Genomic DNA, 15,163 nt, shown 5'->3' with positions numbered 1-15,163 from the left:
AGGAGTTGGAACTTTACTCTGAAAGCTATGGGTGGGAGGAGAATGAGAAGTATTGCTGAAGACATCTGTGGGAGAAGGGAGGGGTCCGTGAAATTGGATGAGAAGAAAAGTGACCTTTGGACTTGTCAATGTGGCAGTCGCTGGCCACTGATGGGTGGCACCGGAGGCTGCGTGGAGGGGAGGCATGAACCCATGGTGACCCCACAGTATATGGTTTTCTCTGGGCAGGCTCAGCTCTTGCATAGGGAGGGATAGGAATGAATGGGGTCATTCCAGGATGGAATTCTATAGGAAGGCTGCAGGGAAGAACATGGGGACAAAAAAGATGGAAGTAAATAATGGTTGAATGTGGGGCGCCTGGGTGGCTCAGTCGGTTGAGCGTCGGACTTCGGCTCAGGTCATGATCTCGCGGTCTGTGAGTTCGAGCCCCACGTTGGGCTCTGTGCTGACAGCTCACAGCCTGCAGCCTGCTTCGGATTCTGTGTCTCCTTCTCTCTTTGCCCCTCCCCCGCTCATGCTCTGTCTCTCTCTGTCTCAAAAATAAATAAAAACATTAAAAAAAAATGGTTGAATGAGTAATGAAGTGATAAACAGGGTTAGACCTGCCTGGCACTGGCTGGGTAGTGTTTGGTGGCCAGAGCAGGATAACCAGTTAAAAAAAAAAGTTAATTTCAGGGCGCCTGGGTGGCTCAGTCAGTTAAGTGTTTGACTCTTTTTTTTTTTTTTTTTTAACATTTATTTATTTTTGAGAGACAGAGAACGAGGCGGGGGTGGGGGGCGGATGGCAGAGAGAAAGGGAGGCACAGAATCCGAAGCAGGCTGCAGGCTGTGAGCTGTCAGCACAGAGCCTGATGCGGGGCTCAAACTCACAAACCGCAAGATCATGACCTGAGCCGAAGTCGGACGCTTAACGGACTGAGCCACCCAGGTGCCCCAGTGTTCGACTCTTGATTTCGGCTCAGGTCATGATCTCACAGTTTGTGGGATCGAGCCCCGCCTCAGGGTCCACGCTCTCAACAGGGATCCTGCTTGCAATTCTCTCTCTCCCTCTCTTTCTGCCCCTCCTGCACTCACACACACTCTGTCAAAATAAATAAACTTAAAAAAATAAAAAGATAATTTCACGCCAAGAAAGACAGAGGAGCTGGTTATTTACAACATGGCCAGGGAGCTGTGTTCCTTGCTCAGGGTTCCAAACAAGAATACTGTGAAAAAAGAGAAAAGTCCCTTCTCACCGTGCCTATTTCCCAATCTGTAAAACGAGAGGACTGGACAGTTGATCTCCCAAATCCTCCCAGCCCTACCATGCAATGATTCACTGCTATTGCCTTATTTTTATCCTTCTCACACCCACCCGGTAACACGACCACCCTCGGTAAACGTTTGTCGAGCTTGTGATGGTATCTCTCACACGGACACCGGGCAGGGGGTGGTACATCATCGGTGCCCAATCTGTCGACTGAGTGACGGTGATATGGCGACAGTCCCTCCCTCTGCCTCCCCAGCGATCCTTCACGTAAGGTATGTGGGGACCGGCTGCCAATCCAGCCTCCAATCGCCACCGCCCTGACTTCAGTGTCTGTTCGCACTCGTCCGTCTTACACTCTGAAGGGACCGGGACAGAGCACCTACTGAGTGGGTTAAGAGGGCAGGATCTGGCACCAGACCCCTCAGGCTTGACGAGATACAGTGTCTCCATTTATTACCTGGGTGGCCCCAGATATATTACTGAACTTCTATTTTTATTCTAAAAGGTATTCATTTTACACATTTGTGAACTTATTTTCATGTATGTTGTAAGGAGCTAAATCTATTTTTTTCCATTTGGCCAGCCAGCTCTTCCAACACCATTTACTGAGGAACCCGGTCTTTCCCCACTCAGGTGCATGTAGCCTCTGGCTCTTTACATATTACCAACTTGCATGGGTCTGTTTCTTGGTCCCCTGTTCTATTGTCTCATTTATTTCTCTATCCCATTGTTTTAGTTACTATATCTTTATATGAAATTTTCTTTTCTTTAAAGTTTATTTTGAGACAGAGAGAACAAGTGGGGGAGGGAGAGACAGAGAGAGACAGAGAGAGAGAGAGAGAGAGAGAGAGAATCCCAAGCAGGTTCCTCGATGTCTGTGCAAAGCCTGATGCGGGGCTTGATCTCCTGAACCATGAGATCATGACCTGAGACAAAATCAAGAGTTGGACACTTAACTAAGCCTCTCAGGTTGCCCCTATAGGAAATCTTTTTTTTTTTTAATTTTTTTTTTTTAATTTTTTTTTAACGTTTATTCATTTTTGAGAGACAGATTGAGACAGAGCGTGAGCGGGGAAGGGGCAGAGAGAGAGGGAGACACAGAATCCGAGGCAGGCTGCAGGCTCTGAGCCATCAGCACAGAGCCCGACGCGGGGCTCGAACTCGCAGACCGCGCGATCGTGACCTGAGCCGGAGTCGGTCGCACAACCGACTGAGCCACTCGGGCGCCCCCTCTTTTTTTTTTTTTTTTTTTTAATTTTTTTTAACGTTTATTCATTTTTGAGAGACAGATTGAGACAGAGTGTGAGCGGGGAAGGGGCAGAGAGAGAGGGAGACACAGAATCCGAGGCAGGCTGCAGGCTCTGAGCCATCAGCACAGAGCCCGTTTTTTTAATTTTTTTAATACATATTTATTTTTGAGAGAGAGAGAGAGAGGAAGGGGGAGAAAGAGGGGGCAAAACATGAGTGGGGGAGGGGCAGAGAGAGAGGGAGACACAGAATCCGAAGCAGGCTCCAGGCTCCGAGCTGTCAGCACAGAGCCCGATGCGGGGCTTGAACTTGGGAACCGCGAGATCATGACCTGAGCTGAAGTTGGACGCGCGACCGACTGAGTCACCCAGGCGCCCCCGAAATCTTTTTTTTAATGGTATCTGATTCCCTTTTTTTAAGGTTTGTTATTTAAGTCATCTTTACCCTCAACGTGGGGCTCGAACTCACGGCCCGGGGATCAAGAGTCGCGTGCTCTACAGGCTGAGCCGGGCGGGCGCCCCCCTCCCCCGCCCCCCGATATTAAGTCTTACTACAGACAGAACACAGGACTTCCTCGTAGCCCGGTATTCTCCCTTGTTTTTCACAATTATCATTAGGCGTCCTTGGCACTTTACCCTACGATTTTTTCGAATGAGTTGGTCCAATTCCTTTCAAAAGCAGTCTGCTTCCCTAAGCCTTTACCACCCAGTGGCGATGATACAGGTCCTACGCGTCGCGGGAATGCAGAGCCGAAATGTGAATGCAGAGCCGTGAACACACTGCGGGGCCATAGGGCCCGGAACACCGGGACCGCTCGGCAGATGCTGGTATCATCTTCCTCAGATGCCCGTCCCGATGCAGTCACTGCTCTGTTTTAAAACCTTTGTTGGCTTCCCAGTCATGCGGAGTAAAGTTCAAACGGCCTGCCAAGCCACCTGACCCCAGCTGACCTTTCCCGCGGCACCTCCCGTCTCTCTCTCTCCTCCCGGCTCACTGTCAATATCGTGTTCCAGCCAACTTGCCGTTACACGAGCACGGTGCCGTGGCCTCCCCTTGCACACGCTGTCCCCTCAGCTGAGAATTCCTTCAGCCCTCTGAATCCCAGACGGCGGCTCCTCAGTCCCTCCCTCAGCCTTCTTTTTATTGCACTCGTCACTCCCCTGCGTTGTGATGATCTCTACTTGCTGTGACTCAGTGACCTTGGCACGGCCCTTGGCGATTCCCAAACAGGTGTCCACTCACGGCTACCATTGGATGATCACCCACCAACTTGGACGTTGCACACATTCCTTTACTTTTACTATTTATTTTTTTAATGTCTTTTATTTTATTTTACTTTATTTTGCGAGAGAGACAGAGTGAGCGGGGGAGGGGCAGAGAGAGAGGGAGACACAGAATCCGGAGCAGCCGGTGCAGAGCCCGATGCGGGGCTTGAACTCGTGAACCACGAGATCACGACCTGAGCCGAAGTCGGACACTTAACTCACAGAGCCTCCCAGGTGCCCCGTCCACACATTCCTTCACCTATTGAAGGCTCACAACAATCACCAAAAAGAGACTTCTCTCCCACCGAATAGGAGGGAACAGGGATGGTAACTTGTCCAAGATCACAGAGCCTGTCAGCAGCTGAGACCTGAACCCTGGTCTAATTGCAACACTCACTCTTCTATTACAGCAGGCAGCCTTTCGACGTGTCTTTCCTCCCTTTTCCGACTCCCTCTTTTCTTAAAAAAATTTTTATTTATTTAAAAAAAATTTTTTTAATGTTTATTTATTTCTGAGACAGAGACAGAGCATGAGTGGGGGAGGGGCAGAGAGAGAGGGAGACACAGAATCGGAAGCAGGTTCCAGGCTCTGAGCTGTCAGCACAGAGCCCGATGCGGGGCTCGAACTCACGAACCCTGAGATCGTGACCTGAGCTGAAGTCGGTCGCTCAACCGACTGAGCCACCCAGGCGCCCCTGTTGTTTATTTATTTTTGACAGAGAGACCACGAGCAAGGGAGGGGCAGAGAAAGAGGGAGACACAGAATCCGAAACAGGCTCCAGGCTCTGAGCTGTCAGCACAGAGCCCGACACGGGGCTCAAACCCACGAGCTGTGAGATCGTGACCTGAGCCCAAGTTGGATACGCAACCGACTGAGCCATCCGGGCGCCCGGTCCCTTCCTCTTTTCCATCCTACGGTCCTCCTGCTTGAGCTGTCTCCACCGTCCCCTCTCACCCCACCCCTAATGGCTTACCTCCCCAGGCTGTCATCTCTCCGATTTCATGCCATCTGTCACCCAAGCAGGTGCCTCTGTGAGGACTGTGTGTCCTGGGGTTAGCACGTTGCTGGTATTCAGGACACAGAACATGGAGCCACGTGGCTGCATCCTCAGAGGCTGTTCGTTGGGTGTCACAAGACCGAGGAGGTAAAATAAACCTTTCACACCCCAAATGTGACTGAAACCGGTAAGCAAACAAGATCATGGTTTACAACGCCAGGCTTTCTTGGGTACGATTATCAGGTCTCTGGAGAGGATGGGAGCCAGCCTGCCTGAGGGATGGGCGAGAATTGTGCCAACCTAAGTCTGGCTTGGATGGTCAGAGCTGCACTGGTGTCCTTTGAGCTCATTTCCTCCCCTCACCCGTGCACAAAGTTTTGGGGACCCTACAGACCTCTCTCTTGTCCTACAGGCTATAGACACACCGGGCTGCAGCAAAATAATCCTAGTTTGCATCTGTCCTCCGAGGGTGAAGAACAATCAACATGTAGTAAATGTGATGGTGATGGGCCACCTGCGTAATGGCCTGTCACAGTCGGACACGGGAGAGTGGAGAGTTCTGGGGACCCCAGATCCCAATTAGAGATTGCCATCTGGTAGTTTCGTTAAGCATAGCACATCCCTTGTGTCAGTGTTTATAAGCTCATGGCCTCGTTGTGCACACTCAATCTGGCAAAAGAAGGAATCCTTTGATAAAGGAGGGGTGATCATCACAGGACGGACAAAGGAGGGCTGCGGAATCAGAGTTTAGGGGCCCAGGGTGCCCTGGCCAACTGATAGGGCATTTGCCCTTGGTGGAATGAAGTCATCGGGTTATTATTGTTCCGTAACCAACTTGCTGCCTATTTTTGGCTACCCACACAGATAGCCACTGCACTAACCAGGTTAACTTGGTTTGACATTTATCATCATATACAAGAGCCAACTGTCGTCCCGGCACATCCACCTCAGTCCATTGTGAGTTAGGTCTCCGTGTGAGTCTCAGCCTGGTAGTGACCCTCTGGGTACACGGACCACATCAGGTTTGTTCGCTTACGAAACTTGGCTAGTGGTGATGCCACCAGAATTCCAGGAAGGCCGGCCGGCCTCAGCGGATGGACATGTTTATCTGATCGTGACATGCTCTTTATTCTTGCTTCTATATCCCTCTCTTCATCCCCAGGTTCATTCACTCCCTGAGTCTGGATCACCTCATGGACTGGGCAGCACAAGCTTCCAAACCACTCCTCTCCGACCTCTCCTGCTGCCTCCTCCTCAAACACGGGCGACGTTACGGGACTATCTTGTTCAGGAATGCTTTACGTGGACCAAGCCAAACTCCTTGGCCGGGCTTTCCTGGTCTTTCGTAATTTGGCCTCATCATGCTTTGTTTTTCACGACAGCCCAAAATGTTCTCTGTTGGTCTCCCAGGTTACTCAGCGTGGCTCTCCCACCGATGGCTCCTGCCCATTCTCCTCTGCCCGCAAGTCCTGCTGCTACACCTCTTCCGAACGCGGCTCCAGCCCTTTAGCCCATCCCGTCCTCTCCAGCCCTCCCCAAATCGCCAGAGAGGATGGGAGACAAGGTCCTTGAAATAAAGGCTTCCTGACTCTCCCGCAGCCAACTCCTGGTCCCACACGGGAGAGCAACTTCTTGCCGTACTCTCGTATTGTCCTAGATGTGGCTCGCCTCTCTTCCATACCCCTTTGGGCTCCTAAGGAAGGAAAGCCCCACTGGGATGGGGGGGGGGCAGGCCACCCGAGTCTCCCTGGGCACCTCGCAGCAGGGCTGGCGGAAACCAAGCGCCGAGTCTCGCTGCCTGCCACGGGCTTCTCCCAATTCGCTTCTCCCTCTAACAGGGCCACCTCTGACTCTCAAGACCGCAGCAGAGAGCGGGGGTGGAACCCAAAGAAGACTGGTGTCTCGAGGAAAACCTCGAGAAAGAAGAGACCAGACACTGAGCAGGGATGTGTGTGAAATACTGGTTTTTATTGGTTGGCACAAGATTACAACCTACAATTCCAATGCCCTTCCCTCCCACACAGCTCAAATGGAAGGAAACTGATTAACACATAGAAAGGAACAGCACGCTCACAGGCTTAAGCATCGTTTTTACAAAAAGGAGTGGGATGTGGGGACGGTGAAACTTTAGGGCAAGTACCAAAGCTCTATCCAGACTATAGGGAAGGGTCTGTCTGTCCTCTGTTGCTGGCACGGCAGAAGCAGACACTTTAGTAAAGGTGAAAGGTTACATATGACGGGCCTGCCAGTAAAGGGGGAGAGTGGGACTCACATCTGCTGTGTACCTGTCTCGGACCCAAACCTGGGCTGGCTGGACACAGCTCCCTTTCTCTTCAGCCCTTCCTCCACAACCCGATGGCACCCACAGGAGGGGTGTGAAGGAAGCCTAAAAACACCCTCCCTGAGAAGAGGAAGCCAGAACATTCAGGTATCTGCCGCCTTCTCCGGACCAAATTCCACTCCCCTCAACGCCTCCGGGCACCGCGCGGGTCTTGCTTGCGAGTGCTAGGTCGATACTGGGGAAGGGGCCAGGTCTGGGCAGGTGGCCCCAAGGAGGAAGGAAGGAAAATGGGACTTTCCATGCAATACCAAGCAAGATTGTTTTGGAAACAAGAAATGGAAAACAAGACCGTGCACCCACGGGTTGGAAGCTCCTAAGTCCTGGGGTGCATTTGCATTGGGGGGAAGGGTCACAGGGTTCCCAATCCAGTTTCACATACTGCACCATCAGGTCCCAAGAGGTAAAAGGACCATAACCAACCCCTCCTCCCATAGAAGTGCCGTTCCTTGGTTTCCTCAGTTGTGCTGAGCTCGCTGGGGTCATTTCTGCCAGCCTCTCCAAGGATGGCAGTGCTTGGCCCACTGGATGTTCCACTTTCTACCCTTTCTACAAACAGGAGGCACACCGCCGAGGCAGGTGATACACACACTCTCCCTCCAGAATGGTCACCGGCGGGCTAGGTGACCTAATGATGGGAAGGTGAAGTTGTCCGCTCTTCTGGGTGGCCCTGATGGAAGGGGAGAGCAGCAGACTCGTGGTGGGATCAGAACAGTCTAGTTCGAGCATGTGGGGTCCCCCGGGGGACTGGTCCCCGGGGGCATGGGCCCCTCGCTCTCGTCTCAGTTCTGGAGGGAGCTATTACTAGACTTGACCTTTTAAGATTCAGCTACAATGTATGAGCACTAGGGGGAAGGGACAAAAGACTTTGTCCTTTGGGGAAAAAACTCAAAACATCTTGGCTGCTTGCCTCAATTGAAGGGGTTCCCTGGAAATTCCTGCTGAACTTGGCCAAAGGGGGACTGCATCTGGACAACACACTTGCGAAAGGGGAAAAAAAAGCACATTTAGCTCACCTGTTTTACAACTGGCATGGTCCCGGGGAGTTTAACCTTTTTGATGCTGACGGTAGATGAGTGACGTGGAGGGAATCGTAGTGAGGAAGCCCCTTCAAGAAACCTCATACCGTTTGGAGGCCACACCCTGTAGCCGGGCAAACAGAGCTGGGGCCTCGCTGCCCATTCCCTAGCAAGGTCGTTGGACAGGATGGGAGACCAGATCCATGAAGTAAAGGCTGGGCCCGCCAGAGCAAATCTGAAGATGCTACCAACGGGGTTCCACGTCCTCTCTGACACACGTGGGCAGGCCACAGCCACCTGCTTTCCTTTCACAACAGCCCCCCACATCCTCAAGTGCTCCTGACTTCCTTAAGCACATGGCAAACTGGCAGCTATCTTTCTTAAGACAGAGGTATTAACTAAGTTTTACTTATTCTAGCCATCTGCCTTTTCCTTGATTACAAACCCGGCGGAAAGCTTTCAGACCACGAAGCAATAAAACAGACCTGATATTTACAAAACTGCACCACATACTGTATTTCTTTTATAACAGAGTGGACCAGCTGTTTTTCTAACTACTAAATACAACACTGTGCTGCTGGGCTATGCTCACTTACGCATCCGGGCCCCGAGCGACACGTCTACGTCCATCCACAGGTGGGAGTGAAAGGGTGAGTGAGGTTCTCAGAGGTTAACCAAAACGGAAGCAAATTCGATTTTGGAGAGGAGATTCCCCCTGGATTCAGAGCAAAAAGCGCACAGCCACGTGGGAAGCGGCAGAAGGGAAGGTTCGTGTCTGCAGGCTGTGGCCCAGACGCCTGCCATTCCCTTCGAAGCTCCTTCATGTTCTGGGGATGAGCACAAGCTGCCTGCTTGCTGAGCAAAGGCCCTTGGAGTCCTTCCTTCACCTCAGTGCTCTGGAAGTTCTCCCAGACCTAACTTCAGACCCGTTCCCTATGGAGGCTCGCTGTGGAATGGACCATTCTGGGGTCTGGGTGTCTTGGCAATCGGCCTCTACCTTCCCCGGCGTGCAGCATATCGTCATGCTGCTGGACTCAAGTAACCAAAACGAGAGGTCTTCTTCAGATCCTGTGTCAGTGACACATTTTCTCCACAACAAACCAGAGGTTAAAGACCAAGGTTTAACCCTGAAAAGCTTTTCTTCCCCGCAATGGGACCACAAAGAGGTGAAAGCAGCTGTAAGGATCTGTGAGCCGCTCTAGCATACCATTTTCAGTGGAGCATCAGAGTGCTACGACAGGTTCACACTGGGATTATGGTTCATAAGTCCCGTCGGGATTTATGGACAATCTCACTGGAAAAATGATTTCCTGGAGGTGCCACTTTGCCCCACCCTAGGGAGAGGGGGGTACAGTCTCAAGGCCCAGCACTGGGCCGTAGGCATCTTTCCTTTTTCCTAAGGAGGCCTAAAGACTTACAATTTTGACCCAAATGCCTGACTGGGACGTCAAGCCCAGAGCAATTTCACTATACTGCTGAAATGTTCTGTGAAAGGTACACCCCCACAGACAACTTCCACAGACGGTAAGCAATTTGGCAGGTGATTGTTCCAGACCCAGAATTTGTTTCTCAACTCAGTGATGACGCGGTCTCCATATCTGGCCGGGCTGCAGTGCGTACGGAAGGATGCAGAGCATATGGAAATGGTGATGAACCTGGAATATGGCAATGCTGCTGTTTTTGTATCTTTTAAAGGCTATCTCCAGCGTTTTAAATGCCGTTTTTGGTGTTCTAGGGGCCCCTGTTTGGGGTTAAGAACTGAGAATGTAAACCAAAGGAAACCCAGAGTTAATTATTAGCCGACTGCCAAGGAACAGAAGCAATGCCTGTCCACCTTTCAGATCTTAATCTTACTTTTTTGGCCAGAGGCACTTTCTTCTCCAGCAAAATCCCTCCTGGTGTGAATTCAGAGTGAACGCACGGCTTCCCTCCGAGCTCCCCTCCAAGTGGACAATCGCCTTTTTTAAGACAGCTAAAAGCTCGCCAAATCATCACTATAAACAAAGCCTTAGGGGAGACACATGCCTCTTTTGCTTAGAAGGCTTCCTATTGGCAGACTCACAAAATCACGTGACTACTGGCCTCAGCTCAAGGAGTGTGTCCAAACCAACACCAAACGGCATTCTTTCTCTTATTTATTAATTTTTAAGGGGACTAGGAGGACAAACCATTTGATCGATCTGAAGGTGAGAGGTATCGTTTCCTCCGATGTTCTGATTAGGCTTCTCACATCCCTGAAGGGTTATCAGCTAATGCAAAAATGTGGTCAAAATGTGAAACTGCCCTTTTAGAGGCAGAAGAAGGACGCTGGCTTCCAAAGGAGAGTCTGCCTCACATCTCTAGGTTCCCAGGGGCTGCGGTGACCTCAAGTCACCTAACATACAGACAACAGTTATCTTTTATGGATTGCAGCCAATGCTTCCCAATTTACTACCTGAAAATCTCGAATGTCTCGTCGGTTTAGGTGACATCTAAAGTGACATGGAAAATACAGCTCTTCCGGGATGGTGAGGTCTCTGTTGCAAGGCTCACCCTGGAGAACAGAAGCTGACCCTGTGGTGCTTCCCCACCTACTCTAAGGGAGATGGGTGCCCGGATGGAGCAAGGCTGAGGTCACTGACATGGACAGCTGCACAGTCTGGAAGATTCCCACAGCCTTGGGGAAGTAGGTTCCATCCCAGCAGGGCTCAGAAGTGACTGTCGCCTCAACTCGGCAGTATGACCTGCATAGCTTCAGGCCTGACCTCTTGTAGAGTTTCAAGAATAAGAACCACAAGAGCTGTCCCATTATGTAATCACCACTGAATAATCTCCTCACCCCAGAGCTGTTTGCGTTAACACATCTATTTGTTATAAAGATGTGGATTATTTTCTGAAATGCAGATGGGACCAGGATGAGGCTCAATTAGCAATTTTAACGAATCCTCATGTCTCTTAAAGCAGAAATACAGCCCACTGTGAAGACTTCTCCAGGGATTTCTTCTAACTTTAAATTTTCTCTCAACTGGGATGGACTTCGAGAACACTTCAGAAATACTACAAATCACACAGTTGTGGTAAAAATCGCTCTGTGGTTGTTAGATCCTCTTTGTGAACTAAAAAAACAAAAAAACAAAGAAAACGTGGCTCAGGCTAAGCTAAGTTTTAAAAAAAGATCAGCTGGGGAAACCAACGAAGGCATTAATGCAGCATTCACTAGATGAAACTGACAAGCCCGTAAAATGACAAGTACAACGTGTGAAATGCACAGCCGGGTCCGGCAGAAGACCGATTACTCCTCTGGTTAACAAGGTTCAGGGTGAGCCTCCAAGGAGCACTAGATGTAGAGAAGCAAAAGGGGAAGAAGGAGGAACAGCAGCCCTGTGTGGAACTTTTGTTTTCTTTACAAAACAAGAGGTGATTTTTTTTTTCTTTTAAGCAAGTCTAAGAGACTGACTCCTAACATCAAAACTGAAAATATCTGTCAAGAAGGAACTTGACGGGGTAGCAACACGTTTACAAAACTGCTGCAAAAGCTGCTGAAGGGCAGTGACCCACTCTGCTCCCCAGAGGCTGCGAGAAGCAAAGCCTCAGGTGCCTCACAGCTCCACAGCACCACTCAGCATGATGCAGAGGGCGGAAATCCTGCAGCGAAGCCACCTCCTAGGCCTTCCGCAGCCTCAAGGCGGGTGATATAGTCCCACACTCTTTGATCCCACCAGATGGCCTCAGCTCAGACTCAGCAGTGAGGGAACCCTCTCCCCGCAGGGCAGATGGGGCCGCAGACACTTGTAAAAACAAAACATGGTCAACTCGTTAACTTTTCCATCGTGCTATGTTTGCTATGGGGAAAATCAAGACTCCTCTGTTTCATGGGCTGCGCCATTCTGGGAGGCTACAAAAAAATCTAATACAGCTGACTCCCGGTAGCCTTTCTCTTACACACACACACACACACACACACACACACACACACACACACACACAGAGTCCTGGTCCAAAAAGATGGCATAACCTCACTGATGTTCCCCCAATGGCTGCAAATTTGTAAACTAAAAACAAAGTTTTATTTAAAAATATCCAATGCTAGCTTTCTCTATCCTGAGCATGGCAGACTGTGATGGATGCCCCAGTAATAACCCGAATCTAGGACATGCAAATTCACTGTGAGAAAGAGACTTTATTAACCTGCCCTGTACACAACAACTGGTTTCTGTCAAGCCTGAATCAGGTGAATACTTGTAGAATTCATGGCAAATCAGCGTCAAAGAAAGATTCTGCAAGTAGGATTTCTGTGCTTCCTTTTGCTTCTCCTTGATTTCTCTGGGGAGGTATAAAGGCTATTGCACCCAGGGGTCTAAGTAATCTATCACAAAAGGGCTATGACCACACACCAGGAAAGACAGCCATGTTGTTAACAGTGCCAGGGAGGAAAAAACCACCAATCCCTGCTCATCAGAATCCCAGTGCAACAGAAAATAGCACCAGTTTCAACAATTCTGGTTGGACAAAGCCTCTTTTTGTCAGTTAAGAAAGCATCAGCACAATTTCCTCAGTTAACTGCATTAATAGGATCCATTCATGTCACTGAAAGATGCTTCTTGGCACAGTTCACTTTCCTGACCCAAAGACGCCAACATCAATCCCAAGTGGACCCGGTAGGGTAACGTGTTGTGACACCAGCCCAGTAAAAGCATCCTTAGACAATTAAAAAAAAATGCACAAATCACTATGAACGCTGCAGTTCCCTTTTCAGGGGTACTGACTGTTTTCCTGCGAAGTACTTTCAATCCATATCATAAAGGTAGAATTTAGTTGGAAGAATGTGTTTTTGGATTCCACTCAGTGCTTAGTTGAATTTAATTCATTTTCTCCTTTATTTCTTTGGACAGAAACTTACAATGCTCTCAATTAGGCAACAAGCAGCAATATGTTCGTTTCTGAGTAGGACATGTGAACAGCGAGTTGGTATTTAGACTCAAATCCCATGGTACTGTTTCTATCCACTGGGACCCTTACTTGGGGACATCCCTATCCCAGAGGTAGGACAGCATCCTAAGGAAACTGTGGGCACTACTTGTTGGATCGGTGCCTCAAGACTGGGAGAAGATGCAAACTGAGAACAGACGGCAAAGTTTAAAGCTCACCGAAAGATGTCCCCCAAAATGTGGAACACTGAATGACACAGGCCTACTGGATACATACATCTCTTTTAGTGGGAGGGAAGAGCAAAACTTTTCAACGTTTGAGTATTTATTAGAAGTTTTAAATAAAGAGAACTACGATTTCAATTTCACCTCTTGGCTACGTTTTGACAAAGGAGATGCCACTAAGAGGACAGCAACGAACTCCTGTCCTACACCAGGGATTGATCAGTGTCCCCACTCCCAGGCCCACCCCTCGATCTCAAGACCCTTTTCTGTTCACCTCCCAACCGAACAACACAACTGGCAAGTGAAGCCAGCATGAAACCTGTATCAGAGACCAACGCGACAGCTGCACTGAGCCAACGCGTTATGTAGCCGTTCTAGTAAATGACGGAGCATTCTCCCACACGATTTCTCAGCAGAAGGTGGACCTTCTGCATCCCAGTGGGAGACAAATTTAATATTTCTGTGCATGCTCCATGGTGCAATTCCAAATGCTGTAACATCACAAAGATAAGCCAACACCTGAATTTTCCTCCCGTGTTACTTTTCAGGAACTTAACATGGTTACCCAGGATGGGGACGGGACCGAACCCTGGCGTTTGCCAAGTACAGCTGGATGCTTCAGCACAAGGACAGTATCCCGTTCGGCATGGTGTAAGGCATGTATGCACAAGGAGAGAGGCCACTGTTGGCAATAAGTAGCATTATGGAAAAAATTCCAACCAGCAGGATAGAAACAAAGCTCGATGCTCCAGTTTTTGCGAGAGTAATCCCAAGAATCCAGTTCAAATCCCTATTGTCAACATGTAGGGAGGAATTCAATTTCTATCATTGTTTCTCCAGGTCTGAGCTGAGGCCATTTGCTCCTGACTCGGTAATAAAAAAGAAAATAGGTTTCTTCCTGTTTCTTTCTTGGCATGGAAACACAGCTTTGAGAAGAGAAGGCCATGAGTCCTGGGAGCACTAGGAAGGTAGCTAAACTCTCCGTACCCTATAGAACTACAGTCAGTGACTGGGGAAAGGGGAGCGGACAGGGAAACTTACCTAGCCACTAGCATCAAAAACAAAAAGGTAAATTAACTCCGAGGCTCTCCATTCCAGAAACACCCCGAATTTAAAAAACAAGACCAAACCTTGAAAAATTAAACGGTTAAATTCCTCTTCTAAAAGTCATTTATTTACATATTATATGCCCAGTATATAATGTGTAGATAAATGTATCCTGCAGTGGAAGTGACCAACCTACTGGACTGAACAGCGCAGTACAGGACAAATTCTTGAAAGGTGTCATCTCATATTGGTATCTTTTTAATAAAAAAAAAAATTAAAAATCAAAGAAAAATGTCTGGCCAGGGCTGGGATGAGACAAACAGGAACACTTCAGAATCCAAGGCAGAGGGAAGGCTGTTTGTCTCCTTAGACAATTGTGGGGGTGTGAAAAGGGAGGGACCGATCATGCACCAAAGTACTTACAAATTACATGCCCATCCCCCCGCCCCCCTCCATAAAAAGAGAAGAAAAAGCCCATCACTTAACACCAAACAGCAACATCATCAATAAACCCTTTCTCTGCCGCCCATCATGTCTTATTGAAGAGGAGGCCTGTGAGGAGAGGTGAAAAGAGCAGGGGAGGGGAGATCTGCACTTCAGTCTAGTTTCCAATTTCCATTCCTCTTACACGAAGCCTTCAGTCATCTGATGCCTGGCATCGAGCTCTGAGCAGAAACCGAGTACGTGGTGGCCACGACCGGGGTGCCGTTGTTGGCTGAGTAGCCTTGCCTCAACGTTTCAAAATACGATGCCTGCACCGGTTTGTGATACTGAAGCACTTTTATGGCATCTTCTATTTTAAACCATTCCCTCTTCCTTCCTGTGGAGGCAGAGAGAGAGAAAAAAAAAAAATCAGCACAAAAGGGA

The 15,163-nt window shown here is 49.2% G+C and overlaps 1 protein-coding gene and 1 long non-coding RNA gene across 3 annotated transcripts in view; one reads left to right on the top strand and one right to left on the bottom strand.

Moving 5' to 3' along the window:
- Positions 1-2,878: 2,878 nt before the first annotated feature.
- Positions 2,879-6,358, top strand: LOC109271477 (uncharacterized). Its single transcript, XR_002081981.2, has 2 exons — positions 2,879-5,782; positions 5,923-6,358. It is a non-coding gene; the product is annotated as an uncharacterized LOC109271477 (long non-coding RNA).
- A 349-nt stretch (positions 6,359-6,707) lies between these two features.
- Positions 6,708-15,163, bottom strand: part of NUDT3 (nudix hydrolase 3) — a 132,274-nt gene continuing 123,818 nt past the window's right edge. For both annotated transcript variants that reach the window (XM_019456812.2, XM_019456811.2), the window contains exon 5: positions 6,708-15,116. In XM_019456812.2, the coding sequence (XP_019312357.1) occupies positions 14,938-15,116 (179 nt within the window). In that variant the 3' untranslated portion in view covers positions 6,708-14,937. The remainder of the gene's footprint in view (positions 15,117-15,163) is intronic.

The sequence above is a fragment of the Panthera pardus genome, unplaced genomic scaffold (assembly GCF_024362965.1).
Source record: "Panthera pardus isolate Hobbes unplaced genomic scaffold, ASM2436296v1 HiC_scaffold_17, whole genome shotgun sequence".
Taxonomy (NCBI): domain Eukaryota; kingdom Metazoa; phylum Chordata; class Mammalia; order Carnivora; family Felidae; genus Panthera; species Panthera pardus.
Note: the sequence above shows the minus strand (reverse complement) of the source record. Positions and strands in the feature narration are given on the sequence as shown.